The sequence below is a fragment of the Vulpes vulpes genome, chromosome 4 (genome assembly GCF_048418805.1).
Source record: "Vulpes vulpes isolate BD-2025 chromosome 4, VulVul3, whole genome shotgun sequence".
Taxonomy (NCBI): domain Eukaryota; kingdom Metazoa; phylum Chordata; class Mammalia; order Carnivora; family Canidae; genus Vulpes; species Vulpes vulpes.
Genome location: NC_132783.1, coordinates 79553923 through 79568505, shown reverse-complemented (window position 1 = coordinate 79568505; position 14583 = coordinate 79553923). Strand labels below are relative to the sequence as shown.

General features: G+C 39.5%; 1 protein-coding gene and 1 pseudogene across 9 annotated transcripts in view; both read right to left on the bottom strand.

The window, feature by feature from the left end:
- The window catches only part of CCAR1 (cell division cycle and apoptosis regulator 1), a 61577-nt gene that overhangs the window by 39633 nt on the left and 7361 nt on the right, over positions 1-14583 (bottom strand). For all 9 annotated transcript variants that reach the window (XM_072756198.1, XM_026003660.2, XM_072756197.1 and 6 more), the window contains exons 3-4: positions 3416-3588; positions 2738-2782 (exon numbers count right to left, since the gene is read on the bottom strand). In XM_072756198.1, coding sequence (XP_072612299.1) covers positions 2738-2782; positions 3416-3588 — 218 coding nt within the window. The remainder of the gene's footprint in view (positions 1-2737; positions 2783-3415; positions 3589-14583) is intronic.
- On the bottom strand, positions 1256-1383 carry LOC112928925 (U4 spliceosomal RNA; annotated as a pseudogene).

Genomic DNA, 14583 nt, shown 5'->3' with positions numbered 1-14583 from the left:
CCTGGAGAACTGGGATCGAGTTCCGCATTGGGCTCCCTGCATGGAGCCTGCGTCTACCTCTGCCTGTGTCTCTGCTTCTCTTTCTCTCTGTCTCTCATGAATAAATAAATAGTTTTTAAAAAATAAAAATTAAAAACTTAAAAACAGGCCAGGGGGCGGGGACCTGGGTGTCTCAGTGGTTGAGCATCTGTCTTTGGCTCAGGTCATGATCCCAGGATTCTGGGATCGAGCTCTACATCAGGCTCCGTGCTTCTCTCTCTCCCTCGGCCTCTTCACTCACTTATGTACTCTCTCTCAAATAAATACAAAATTAATAAAAATAAAAGTAAAAGTAAAAAAAATCATTGGCTCTATAAATGATACTCAATAAGAGGTTAAAACCCAAATTATAAAGAAAATATATAAAATCTTACATCAAAAGCCTCTCTCTGTGTATCTCTCATGAATAAAAATCTTAAAAAAAAAAAAAAAAAAAAAAGGCCAAAGGAACTGAATAGACACTGTTCCTAAAAAGACATACAGATGGGAAAAGAGAAACATGAAAAGATGCTCAACATCATGCATCACCAACGAAATGCAAATCAAAACCACAATGAAGCACCACCTCACACCTGTCAGAATAGCTAAAATCAAAAACACAAGTAACAAGTGTTGATAAGAATGTGGAGAAAAAGGAAACTTCATGTACTTTTGGTGGAATGTAAATTGGTACAGCCACTGTGGAAAATAGTATGGAGGTTCCTCACAGAATCAAAAATAGAAATACCATATAACCCAATTAATACCACCATTGGAATATATGGACCCCTATGTTTACTGCATTATTTACAATAGCCAAAATATGGAAGTAACCTAACTGTCCATCAATAGACAAGTAGATAAGGAAAACCTAGCGCATATACACACACATACACACACTCTGAGAGATTACAATATTACACAGCTATAAAAAGGATCAGATTGTGTTATTTGAGACCACAGAGATGGACCTAGAAGGTATTATGCTAAGTGAAATAAGACTGAGAAAAACAAATGCCATATGATTCCACTCATAAGTAGAATCTTAAGAAAAACAAAATGGATGCCTAGGTGGCTCAGTTGGTTGAGCATTGGCCTTTGGCTCACATCAGATCTTGGGGTCCTAGGATCCAGCCCTGAGTCAGACTCCCCACTCAGCAGGGAATCTGCATAATCCTCTTTCTCTGAATCCCCAATAAATAAATAAAATCTTAAAAAAAAAAAAAAACACACACACACACACAGTAAAAAATAAAGATTCACAGAGCACCTGGCTGGGTCAGTCAGTAGAAAAGTTAACAAAATTAGCAATAATCGCACCTTGGATAAACCTTATTGGCTACGATACTGCCACTGCGCAAAGCTGGGTCAGTCAGTAGAGCGTGTGACTCTTGATCTCAGTGTTGGGAGTTTACGCCCCACACTGGACGGAGAACTTACATTTAAAAAACTTAAAGACTGGGGATCCCTGGGTGGCGCAGTGGTTTAGCGCCTGCCTTTGGGCTAGGGCGCAATCCTGGAGACCCGGGATCGAATCCCACATCAGGCTCCGGTGCATGGAGCCTGCTTCTCCCTCTGCCTGTGTCTCTGCCTCTCTCTCTCTCTCTCTGTGACTATCATAAATAAATAAAAAAATTAAAAAAAAAAAAAAAAACTTAAAGATTAAAAAAATAAAAATAGGGTGCTTGAGGTGACTCAGTCAAGAGTCGATTCTTGATATTGGCTCAGGTTATGATCTCAGGGTCCTGAGAATGAGCCCAGCCTTGGGGCCTCAGGCTCCAAGCCAGATGTGAAACCTGCTTAAGAGTCTCTCTCTCTCTCCCTCTCCCCACCCCTGCACACTGTCTTTCAAAAAATAAAATAAAATAAAGGCTCAAAGCCAATGACCTAACTAGAGTTAAAGCTTCAAATGGGAAAAAGGATCTTATAATTTTCACAGGTGAACTAGTACAGCATAGAGCTATATGTTCCAGACAGAACTGGGCCATTCACTGTATTCAGTAATACAGTAATTCTTTCTAGGTTATCCTCTGAAAGCTTTCTTAGAAACATGTAACGGGGCACCTAGGCAGCTCAGTAAGTTAAGAGTCTGCTTTTGGGGGATCCCTGGGTGGCTCAGCGGTTTGGCGTCTGCCTTTGGACCAGGGTGTGATCCTGGAGTCCCGGGATCAAGTCCCACATCAGGCTCCATGCATGGAGCCTGCTTCTCCCTCTGCCTGTGTCTCTGCCTCTCTCTCTCTCTCTCTCTCAGTCTGTGTCTCTCATGAATAAATAAATAAAATATTAAAAAAAAAAAGTCTGCTTTTGGCTCTGGTTGTGTTTCGGGGGGCCTAGAATCAAGCCTCACATGTGGCTCCCTGCTCAGCAGGGAATCAGGAGGGAAGTCTGCTTCTCCTTCTCTCTGTTCCTCCTCTCTGCTTATGCTTGAGCAAGTGCACATCTCTCTTACTCTCTCTCAAATAAATGAATGAATCTTTAAAAACAGAAACAAACAAACATGTGACAAAGACTGACTGCTACTTGATTATTTGGGGTTTTAGGACCTCTCTTCTTCCTTTGACTTGGAGACCTTCCTTTTTGCCTACCTCATTTAGCCCACCTCCAAATAATTCAAATCATACATTACTATACCTGACCGGAGATGAAATCTATATATATTGAACCTGGGACAAATGATTTTCTTTAAATCACTTTTTAAATATAGAATATATAAACTAACCTGTTGTTGCACACTATACAAGGCCTGCTGAGGTTGTGAATATTGCTGGAAAAAAAAGATTTTTCAAAGAAAAGTATGGATGTCAGTTTTATTCATTTTCAAGAAGTGATATATATACATACAAAAACATAAAAGTCACATTTAACAAAGAACTTTTCTGGAACTAAACTTCACCAAAAATAAGCAAAATAGTGATTTCTTACACTCTGGGATTCATGAAGAACTGAATTTTGTTCAAATAATTTAAGGTGTAAGAACCGCCTGTTTTAAGAATTTAAGAATTTTGACCATGCAATTGCACTGTTCTATATGTCTTAAGCATATATAGTTCCTATTACCTATAAAAACAATAAGCATAATAAAAATACACAATTATTGGGGCACCTGGATGGTACAGTCAGTTAAGCGTCTGACTCTTGGTTTTAGCTAAGGTCATGATCTCGGGGTCCTGGGATCCAGCCCCACCTCAGGCTCTGTGCTCAGCACGCAGTATACTTCAGGTTGATTCTCCCTCCCTCTGCCTCTCATTCTGCTCATGCGAAAACATGTGCACTCTCCCTCCCTCTAATAAAGAAATCTTAAAAAGAAACCCTAAAATTATTAATTCTTAAAATTATTATCTGGCTACTCAGATAGGACAGTTTAATAGACGCATCTTGAAACTCAATAAAAACTCACCTGTTGCAATGCAGCTGCAGCAGCTGCAGCCTGTTGCTGCAAGGCTGCAGTCTGAGTTAACTGATAGTTTGCTGGAGTTTGTGTGGTCAGGCCTGCTGCTGCTAATGCGGTTTGCTGTGTATAAATGGTAGGAGATGCTCCAAGGAGTGATGGTTGTTGGACACCCAATGCAGCTAAAATGAGATTAAAGAGAAAAAAAGCATTATTTGGATCCAGTCTAGGAATTTTCCATAAGTGCTTAGCTATAAATTATGTTCTGCCATTGTTTAGTAAAAACCTAAAGCAAAATTCCAGTAATGCTTGGTAAATTTAACTGATTCATGTACCTCCCTAGATCCCAGTGGCTTTATTTTACTTTTTAAAGATTTTATTTATTTATTCATGAGAGACACAGAGAGGGAGAGGCAGAGACATCGGCAGAGGAAGAAGCAGGCTCCATGCAGGGAGCCTGATTCAGGACTCGATCCCAGGTCTAAGCCAAACGCAGATGCTCAACCCTTAAGCCACCCAGGTATCCCAATCCCAGTGGCTTTATACTAAATGTCGTAACAGATACAGAAAAACACTATTTTATAAAATTAAACTACATAATGACCATAACCAACCTTACCTAGACCAAGAGCCTAAATTGCTCTCAAGAAGTATTTTTAGGGGGATCCCTGGGTGGCTCAGCGGTTTAGCGCCCGCCTTCGGCCCAGGGCACAATTCTGGAGTCCCGGGATCAAGCCCCACATCAGGCTCCCTGCATGGAGCCTGCTTCTCCCTCTGCCTGTGTCTCTTTCTCTCTGTGTCTCTCATGAATGAATAAATAAATAAAATCTTTATTTTTTAAATTTTTTTTTAATTTTTTTTTTTTATTTACTTATGATAGTCACAGAGAGAGAGAGAGATAGGGATCCCTGGGTGGTGCAGCGGTTTGGCGCCTGCCTTTGACCCAGGGCGCGATCCTGGAGACCCGGGATCGAATCCCACGTCGGGCTCCCAGTGCATGGAGCCTGCTTCTCTCTCTGCCTGTGTCTCTGCCTCTCTCTCTCTCTCTATCATGAATAAATAAATAAAATCTTTAAAAAAAAAAAAAAAAAAGAGAGAGAGAGAGATAGGCAGAGGGAGAAGCAGGCTCCATGCACTGGGAGCCCGATGTGGGATTTGATCCCAGGTCTCCAGGATCGCGCCCTGGGCCAAAGGCAGGCGCCAAACCGCTGCGCCACCCAGGGATCCCTAATAAATAAATAAAATCTTTAAAAAAAAAAAAGTATTTTTAGGAAAAAGCAGAAAATAAATGGTCTTATTTTAATAATCTAGAATTTACTGTTTTATCTTCAAGTAGATGAGAATCCTATATTGAAGACAGTGTTGCTGAAAGTGATCTACCCTAAAATCTTCCATTGGACAGAATTTTCATATACTTCTACTCTGCATTAAAAATTTCAAAACTGGGATGTCTCGGTGGCTGAGCCACGCCTGGGTGGCTCAGCAGTTGAGCATCTGCCTTCAGCTTAGGGCATGATCCTGGGTACAGGGATCGAGTTCCGCACTAAACTCACTAGGAGCCTGCTTCTCCCTCTGCCTGTGTCTCTGCCTCTCTCTGTGTTTCTCGCGAATAAATAAATAAAATCTTTAAAATATATATATAGATAGATAAATAGATATGAATAAAAATTTTTAAAACTTGAGGGGTAGCCTGGGTGGCTCACTTGGTTAAGTGTCTGCCTTCGGCTCAGGTCAGGATCTCAGGGTCCTAGGACAGAGCCCCACATCAGGCTTTCTGCTCAGTGGGAGTCTGCTTCTCACTCCCTTGGAGCACTTTTCCTCTCTCTCTCTCTTTCTCCCCCTCTCAAATAAACAAAATCTTAATTAAAAAAAATTGGGGGGCGGGGGGACTCCTGGGTGGCTCAGCGGTTGAGCGTCTGCCTTTGGATTAGGGCGTGATCCTAAGTCCAGGGGTTGAGTCCCACATCAGGCTTCCTGCATGGAGCCTACTTCTCCCTCTGTGTCTCTGCCTCTCTCTCAGTATCTCTCATGAATAAATAAATAAGATCTTAAAAAAAAAAATTTTTTTTTAAACTTGGAAACAGACCAAATTTCAAAGTTTTGAATTTTAATGTACTACTATATGGAGCAATGAGACAAAATTAACCAGTGACTTTAAATTATAATTTCATTAAGCCAAATTGGGAAAGGATTCAGAATGACAGATTTAGGTATTTAATGCTTAATGTATGCTTAAACAGAATTAAAAAGCTTAAGAGAACATGAGAAAGATTTTGCTTGATGTTTTTATACAATTCGACCAAATGCAAAAAAGCAATCAACTAAAACTGTGTGTAGCACTACCGTTCCCAAAATTGGATCTCTTAGAATTATGACTAGCTTCCCAAGACATTAAAGTAGGAAAACAAAACAAAAAAAGGTCCAAAGTTTAAAGCTAAGGAGAGAGGGGTGCCTGGCTGGCTTTGCTGGTAGACCATGCAATTCCTGACCTCAAGGTCATGAGTTTAAGACCCATGGGCATAGAGCTTACTTTAAAAGTTTAGGAAATAGGGGATCCCTGGGTGGCGCAGCGGTTTGGTGCCTGCCTTTGGCCCAGGGCGCGATCCTGGAGACCCGGGATCGAGTCCCACATCGGGCTCCCGGTGCATGGAGCCTGCTTCTCCCTCCGCCTGTGTCTCTGCCTCTCTCTCTCTCTCTGTGACTATCATAAGTTAAAAAAAAAATAAAAATAAAAAAATAAAAAAAAAATTAAAAGTTTAAGAAATAGCTAATTAAGTACATATTTTTACTGCAGTATTTCTCAGAATCTTTAATATGCCAACTAAGCATTCTAAATCTTAAAAGATTGCCATAAAGCAGTATTTACACATGAATACTCCCTTTTCCAAAACACCTGCTTCTATCTGAAAATATCCTGAAAAAATGCGGCTCTATAATTACTAGTTAACAACCTTATAGAAAAAATTATTTTGTTTTACAAGAACAGAACAGAGAATGTAATGAACTAATCAAAGCACCTAGTCTAGAATATCCCAAAAAATCTTTAGAAGTGTGAGGTCTGGGACACCTGGGTAGCTCGGGGCGTGATCCTGGAGTCCTGGGACGGAGTCCCACATTGGGTTCCCTGCACAGAGTCTGCTTCTCCCTCTGCCTATGTCTCGGTCTCTCTCTGTCTCTCATGAATAAATAAAATCTTCAAAAAAAAAAAAAAAAAGTGTGAGGTTCATCATCAGTTGTTTAAAAGTTCAAACTAAAAAAAATGAAATAAAATAAAAAGTTCAAACTAATTTTGCTTAAAGACAAAACAAACCAACAAACAGTTCAGTTCTTGTAAATTACAAATTACTGGGACGCCTGGGTGGCTCAGTGGTTGATCGTCTGCCTTTGACACAGAGCATAATCCCAGAGTCCCAGGATCAAGTCCGAAGTTGGGCTCCTTGCATGGAGCCTGCTTCTCTCTCTGCCTCTGTCGTGAATAAATAAAATCTTTTAAAAAAAAATTACAGGGGGATCCCTGGGTGGTTCAGCGGTTTGGCGCCTGCCTTCAGCCTAGGGCGTGATCCTGGAGTCCCGGGATCAAGTCCCACGTCAGGCTCCCTGCATGGGCCTGCTTCTCCCTCTGCCTGTGTCTCTGCCTCTCTCTCTCTCTCTCTCTCATGAATAAATAACTAAAATCTTTAAAAAAGAAATTACAAATTACTCCCTGCAAAAATACTGATTTTTTTCCTAAGTACTAATTTTTAAAAATTAAAAAAGGAGGAGAAAAGGAAAAGTCTAAGGTGGGCAAAAAATTTCTATATCTCCTAAGTCCTTACCACATTAATCTTTTCTTGTTTTTACAGTAAGTCAGATACCACAGATGGGCAGAAAGAAGAAACCAGGACTAACTAAATGAATTTAAACAGAAAAGGTGGAGAATCTCTTAATACCAGCATAAGTTCAAAATGATGTTAACTGCAATGAGAGTAAAGAAAAAGGTACTGAAATCTAGGACACAGAGTCTAATCAGTGGATCCTGTTATCCTTTTCAAAATGGTATGCAAAATTGCAGATGAGATAGTCTAAAGCTTTTATTAGTTTTTAAGAGAATTATGGACCCAAAAAAGTTAAGAACCACTATTCTAGGAAAACAGAAGCAAAATATTCATCAAACACAAGATCGTGGAAAAAATTATTAGTGTTTTAAATTAAGATTGGCAGATTATACATTTGACAGAAGTAGCATCCATGAATCAAATATCATACCCACAACCTTCATCCACCTGAACTCTGACCCCAGATCTGCTGTTTCATTCTGTTAGTACCAATCTTCAGAATCCTGGAAGTTGCCACAGCAGAAGAACTCAGAGCCAATATCCCAGAAAGTCTATCTTTCTTCTTATTACATTTTTAGATGTTCTGAATCCTGGCATCATACAGCAGCCTCACATTAGGTAGATAGGATGCCAGACACATTTCTCTACTATTTAGTCAGTGTGATGAATTAGAAACTATAAAAAAAATTACAGGTGACCCCAGAACAATGTGGAAGTTAAAGGTGCTTGACTTCCCTACACAGTTGAAAGTTGAAATATAACTTTTAAATCCCCCTAAATTGGGATGCCTGGGTGGCTCAGCAGTTGAGCATCTGTCTTCCGCTCTGGGCGTGATTCTGTGGTCCCAGGATCAAGTCCTGAATCGGGCTCCCTGCATGGACCCTGCTTCTCCTTCTGTGTGTCTGCCTTTCTCTCTCTCTCTCTCATGAATAAATATATAAAACCTTTTATAAATAAATAAATCCCTCCAAATTAACTACCAATAGTCCAATGCCTTAGATAAAATATTCCTAATTAAAGAATGTACCAATTAGTTGATTTGTAGATGACACTGTTTTTCTAGGACAATATAGTACTATATCTATGTAAACCATTCACACACAGGCAAGCATATACAAGCTTTAAGACCATACTGATGTCTTGATTACTAAAAAGAATACAGGGGCAAGGGCACTGAGGTGGCTCACTCAGCTAAGCATCCAAATCTTGACTTCAGCTTGGGTCAAAGGATTGAGCCCCACTACTCAGTGCTGACTCTACTCAAGATTTTCTTTCCCTCTGCCTCTCCTGTCCTCCCTGTGCTCTCACTCACTCTCTGAAATAAATAAAATCTTAAAAAGAAAAAAAAACCACAGGGGTACCTCACAGGCTTTTAGTCTGTAGAGCATGGAACTCTTGATCTCAGGGTCATGAATTCAAGCTCAGGGTCATGAATTCAAGCTCATTTAAGTGATTTACTTTAAAAAAAAAAAAATCCATTCACAGGTATTAGCAGTTAATGACTGAATTTAGTCATAAGAGTTTTTCATTTGTACGTTTTCTATCATTTCTCCCCAAATTTTGCATTGTAATTATTATTGTTCAAAGATTTTTGAAAGAAAACTGAAAATAGCATAAAGTGAAACACTGAGTAAAAAGAGAACTACAGTAGCATAGAAAAAACATAAAGAAAAAAAAAGAAAAAAAAAAAGAAAAAACATAAAGCTCATTAAAAAAAAAAAGATTTTATTTATTTGAGGGATGCCTGGGTGGCTTAGTGGTTGAGCACCTGCCTTGGGCCCAGGGCATGATCCTGGAGTCCTGGGATCAAGTCCCACGTTGGGTGCCCTGCATGGAGCCTGCTTCTTCCTCTGCCTATGTCTCTGCCTCTCTCATGAATAAATAAATCAAATCTTTTAAAACAAAATGTTATTTATTTGAGAAAGAGCAAGCATACGCAAGCGAGGGAAGGGGCAGAGAAACAAGGAGAAACCCACTTCCCACTGAGTAGGGAGCCCGATGGGGCTAGATCCCAGGACTCTGAGATCATGACTGGAGCCAAAGGCAGATGCTTAACGATCTGAGTCATTTAGGCACCCTGGTTTTTTTTTTTTTTTTTTTTTAATTAAAGTTAATTCGGGGGTGGGGGGCTGACTGGCTCAGAGAAGTATGCTACTCTTGATCTTGCCAACATGACTTCAAGCCCCACATTGGGTCTGCAGAGGTTACTGAAAGAAACTTTTTTTTTTTTTAAGATTTTATTAAAACCCTCAGGATTGACATAACTTACCAGATTTCAGAACATTTACTTTAATGGCATATATATGCCATTGAAAATTTAGATCCTGCATCATATTTGAGACTTTTTAAGAGAAAAACTTTATAAGAAATATTACCTAAACATGTGACTTGCTCAGTATTCAATTGCAAGTTTTCATTCTTGGACTTTGAAAATAAACAGTAATATTTGTGTGAATCAGACTAAGTGGCTTTCCATTTTTACAACTCCACTATACCTTGCCCTTGGATTTAGAAGGGAAAATAAAATATCTCTAGGACACTTGCATAGCTCAGTCAGTTAAGTGCCCAACTCTTAGTTTCGGCTCACGTCATGATCTCAGGGTTGAAAGATAGAGCCGGCATCGGGCTCTGCCCTCAGTATGGACTCTGCTTGTCCTTCTCTTTCTCTGCGCTTGGGCATGCACCCACACTTTCTTTTTCATAATTAAAATCTTTAAAAACAAAAAACCACTAACAGCCAACTGTTGACTGGAAGCCTTACTGGAAATATGAATAGTTAATATATTTTGTATGTTATATGCATTATATAGTCTTTTTTTTTTTTTTTAAGATTTTTACTTATTCATGTGAGACACAGGGAGAGAGGGAGAGGAAGAGACACAGGCAGAGGGAGAAGCAGGCTCCATGCAGGAAGCCCAACGTGGGACTCGATCCTGGATCTCCAGAATCACGCCCTGGGCCGAAGGTGGCGCTAAACCACTGAGCCACCCAGGCTGCCCCGCCCCCCTTTTAAAGTATGCTCCATGCCCGGTATGGGGCACAAGAGAGGACTTGAACTCATGACCCTGAGATCAAAACTGAGCTGAGATCAAGAGTCCATGCTTAACCAACTGAGCCACTGAGGAGTCCTATATCCTGTTACTTACAATAAAGTAAGCTAGAAAAGAGAAAATCATAAGGAAAATACATTTACAGGACAGTACTTATCACCCCCCCACCAAAAAAAATCTCAATAAAAGTGGACTCACACAGTTCAACCCCATGTGTTCAAGGGTCAATGCGTGTTGATAATGAAGGGTTCAACTGCTAGGTGAAATTCACAGGAAAGAAATTTACATTCTACTAGTTGTGTCAAACCACTAGCTAGTTAATTCAAATTTTGTGAAATCACTGTGCATGTGGTTGTGGCTTCTATATACCTGCAATATAGCTCTTGTTTTTTGTTTTGTTTTTTTTTTTATTTTATTTTATTTTTTTATTTTTTTATAGCAATATAGCTCTTGTAAAAATCATTCATATTTGAGACTTTTACTCTCAAAGTTTATTTCATTATTAATATCCTTTTTTGTGGTTATCTGAGAAACTATACTTGAATTTTTCTAAGGAGCATTCTCCATTCTTGTGAATTATAATCAATATTCTGCAAGATAATTCTATAATTTACAAAGTACAAAGGTATCAATCCCTGACTAAATCTTTCCACCCAAGTGGCCAAACATTTGTCAGCTAGAGATCTTTTTCCAATTATGCAAAGTACAAGAGTCTCATTTATCTAATTCAATGATTGCTGAAGGTCTTCTGACCCTTCTGAAACAGATTTGTTTATCACTGTGTATCAATACTTCCACAGACAAACCTATGAAATGAGCCCTAAATGACCACTTGTTTACCAGTAAACAAGTAAACTCAAGGGCTACCATTTTTTAAACCTTTAAGGACAAATGTAAATTATATCATTTTCTAAAATGTAAAAAAACTGGGATGCTGGGGTGGCTCAGCGGTTGAGTGTCTGCCGTAGGCTCAGAGCATGATCCTGGGTCTGGGGATCAAGGCTGGCATCGGGCTTCCTGGGAGGAGCCTGCTTCTCCCTCTGCCTGTCTCTGCCTCTGTGTATCTCATGAATGAATGAATGATCTTTAAAAACAGAAAGTAAAATCACCTTCATATGACCGAAACACACTCGTGTTACGATACAGTAATAGTTTTTACTGAATACCAAGAAACCCACCATTAAAACACAAAAGAGAGGGCAGCCCTGGTGGCTCAGCGGTTTAGTGCCACCTTCAGCCCAGGGCCTGATCCTGGAGACCCAGGATCGTGTCCCATGTCGGGCTCCCTGCAAGGAGCCTGCTTCTCCCTCTACCTGTGTCTCTGCCTCTTTCTCTCTGTGTCTCTCATGAATAAATAATAAATAAAACCTTAAAAAAACACACACACACAAAACCTCTCCCTTTTCTGTTGTCCCTTGAGCTTATCAAATTCACTGTTAAACTTATTTTTTTTTTCACTGTTAAATTTAAAACTCATTATCTTTAAACCTTGGTGCTCTATCTTTACTAAGATAAGTCATCCTGAAATAAAATTCAAACCCTCAAACTGATGACAGAAACTTCATGTTTTCACCTTCTGCAAAAGTAGTTAAAACATTGATCAAATAATACTTTCTCATTTTTTTTTTTTTTTTTTTTTTTTTTTACTTTCTCATTTGAAATTTCTACTACCAATACATACTCAAAAAGTAATCTCAGGGACGCCTGGGTGGCTCAGCAGTTGACCGTCTGCCTTGGGCTCAGGGCGTGATCCCGGGATCCGGGATTGAGTCTCACATTGGGCCATTGGGCTCCTTGCGGGGAGCCTGCTTCTCCCTTGGCCTGTGTCTCTGCCTCTCTCACTCTGTGTGTCTCATGAATAAATAAATAAAATCTTAAAAAAAAAAAAAAAAAAAAAAAGGCAATCTCACACTGTTTGGAGAGGAAAACAAGATGTGAGGGATTTTCTTCATAATTTGTGATTTTACTAAAGTACTTACAAACCCAAGTGGGTTTTTTTATTTTTTTAAAAAGATTTTATTTATTTATTCACAAGAGATACACAGAGAGAGGCAGAGATACAGGCAGAGGGAGAAGCAGGCTCCCCGCAAGGAGCCTGATGCAGGACTCGATCCCAGGACATGGGATCACGCCGAGTCAAAGACAGACGCTCAACTGCTGAGCCACCCAGGTATCCCTAAATCCATGTTTTAAATCGAATGAGTAAGTGTCCTCTAAATGTCATCTCAATATCCTTTGAAGATCAGATTTCACACAACTACAAAACCTTTGATGCTCCCATGCACAGATAACTTTCTTACAATCAGATAACTCATTGGTCAATGTACTGCTCGTTTGCAAGGTTCTATTGTAAGCCCATAAAAAAAAAAGAAATTAAGGCTCAGTATATTTTAAATATAACATATTCCAAGTATTGTATCCTTCTATAATTGTCTTGTTTGACACACTAGCCACCAGACATATGTGGCCAATTCAATTTAAAGGAGTGAAAATTAAATAAAACTAGAAGTTCCTCAGTCACAATAACCACATGCTCAATAGCCCCATGTTGCTAGCGGGTAGCAAATTAGACAATGAAGACATAAAATACATCCATCACTGCAGCAAATACTTCTCAGTGGACAGTACTATTCTGTAACAAAGAGGCAAAGCCTTAACTAATTATTAATTATCTGTGTTATATGGAGTTCTTACAATCTCTATAAAGATTAACATCCTTACAGAAGGGGATCCCTGGGTGGCTTAACAGTTTACCTCCTGCCTTAGGCCCAGGTTCTCCCTCTGTCTCTCCCTGTCCCTCTCTGTGTCTCTCATGAATAAATAAATAAAATCTTTGCCAAAAAAAAAAAACACAAAAAACAAAACACATCCTTACATAAGATAGCTCTTCCACTCTCTTAAAGTCCCATGGATGTGATAACTAATGGACCTGGCTATAGTCTCTTCTAGCTATTATTCAAATAATTGATCAACTCTTCCTTTCAGGCAGATGAAGACACTATTTGTAATGTTCTAGGATTTCTTCTATCCTAATTGCCTCTGTTATTCATACAATTTTCGGCCCCATTTCTTTCAGAGTCTTGTACCACCCAAAGTTAATATTCAAACTTTCTTTAAAAATATATATACATATTTTATTTATTTATTCATGAGAGACACAGAGATAGAGAGAGAGGCAGGGACACAGGCATAGGGAGAAGCAGGCTCCATGCAGGGAGCCCAATGTGGGACTCGATCCCAGGCCTCCAGGACCATGCCCTGGGCCAAAGGCAGGCACCAAACCCCTGAGCCACCCAGGTATCCCAATATTCAAACTTTCAATGTTACTTCCAATACATTTTCGGCTATAACAGATCAAAATTATTTCCCAGATCGTAAAACACATAGTGCAAGAAAAACCACAATTATATAAACATGATTTGCATGCTCAAGTTAGGATAGAGAGATGGGAACTCATTGCCTTGCAGTAGGATTTTTTAAGATTTTATTTATTTATTTGAGAGAGAGAAAAGAGCACAAGCAGGGTAAGTGGCAGAGGGAGAAACGGGCTCCCTGCTGAGCAGGGAGTCCAATGCGGACCTTGATAGAGAGGACCTTGATAGAGATCATGACCTGAGCCAAAGGCAGATACTTAGAGGACTGACCCACCCAGGAACAGGGACGCCTGTAGTTTGATGTTAATACAGCCCTCACTGGATCAGAGCAAAAATAAGGAATACTAAGAGAATGAGGGGAAAAAAGTATGTATTAACAATGAGCCTTAAGGGCCACCTGGGCCAAAATAGAGGTAGGAAAAATGAAGTCATATTTAAAACAACTGGATAGGTATTAGCTTCAGGCGCCTGTTGGAAAGCACATTTATCACTATAGTCTTAACTCCTAAACTAGTTCATGTTTCTCTATGGCCAGAATGCAGTCGTTTTACAAATGGTCAAAAGAAATAGATGAGAAAATAGGTCAGAATATGCTAAATCATTTCTCATACTTCAGTATTATGATTATATACAGATACAAATGCAAAGATTTTTTCATCAAATCTAAAATTGACTAAATTATATCTAGTCAATATAATTAATCTTAAGGGGGATCCCTGGGTGGCGCAGAGGTTTGGCGCCTGCCTTTGGCCTGGGGCGCGATCCTGGAGACCCGGGATCGAATCCCACATCAGGCTCCCGGTGCATGGAACCTGCTTCTCCCTCTGCCTGTGTCTCTCCTCTCTCTCTCTCTCTCTGTGACTATCATAAATAAATAAATAAATAAAATTTAAAAAAAAAAAAATAATTAATCTTAAGGTAAAAGATTCAATCAGTCA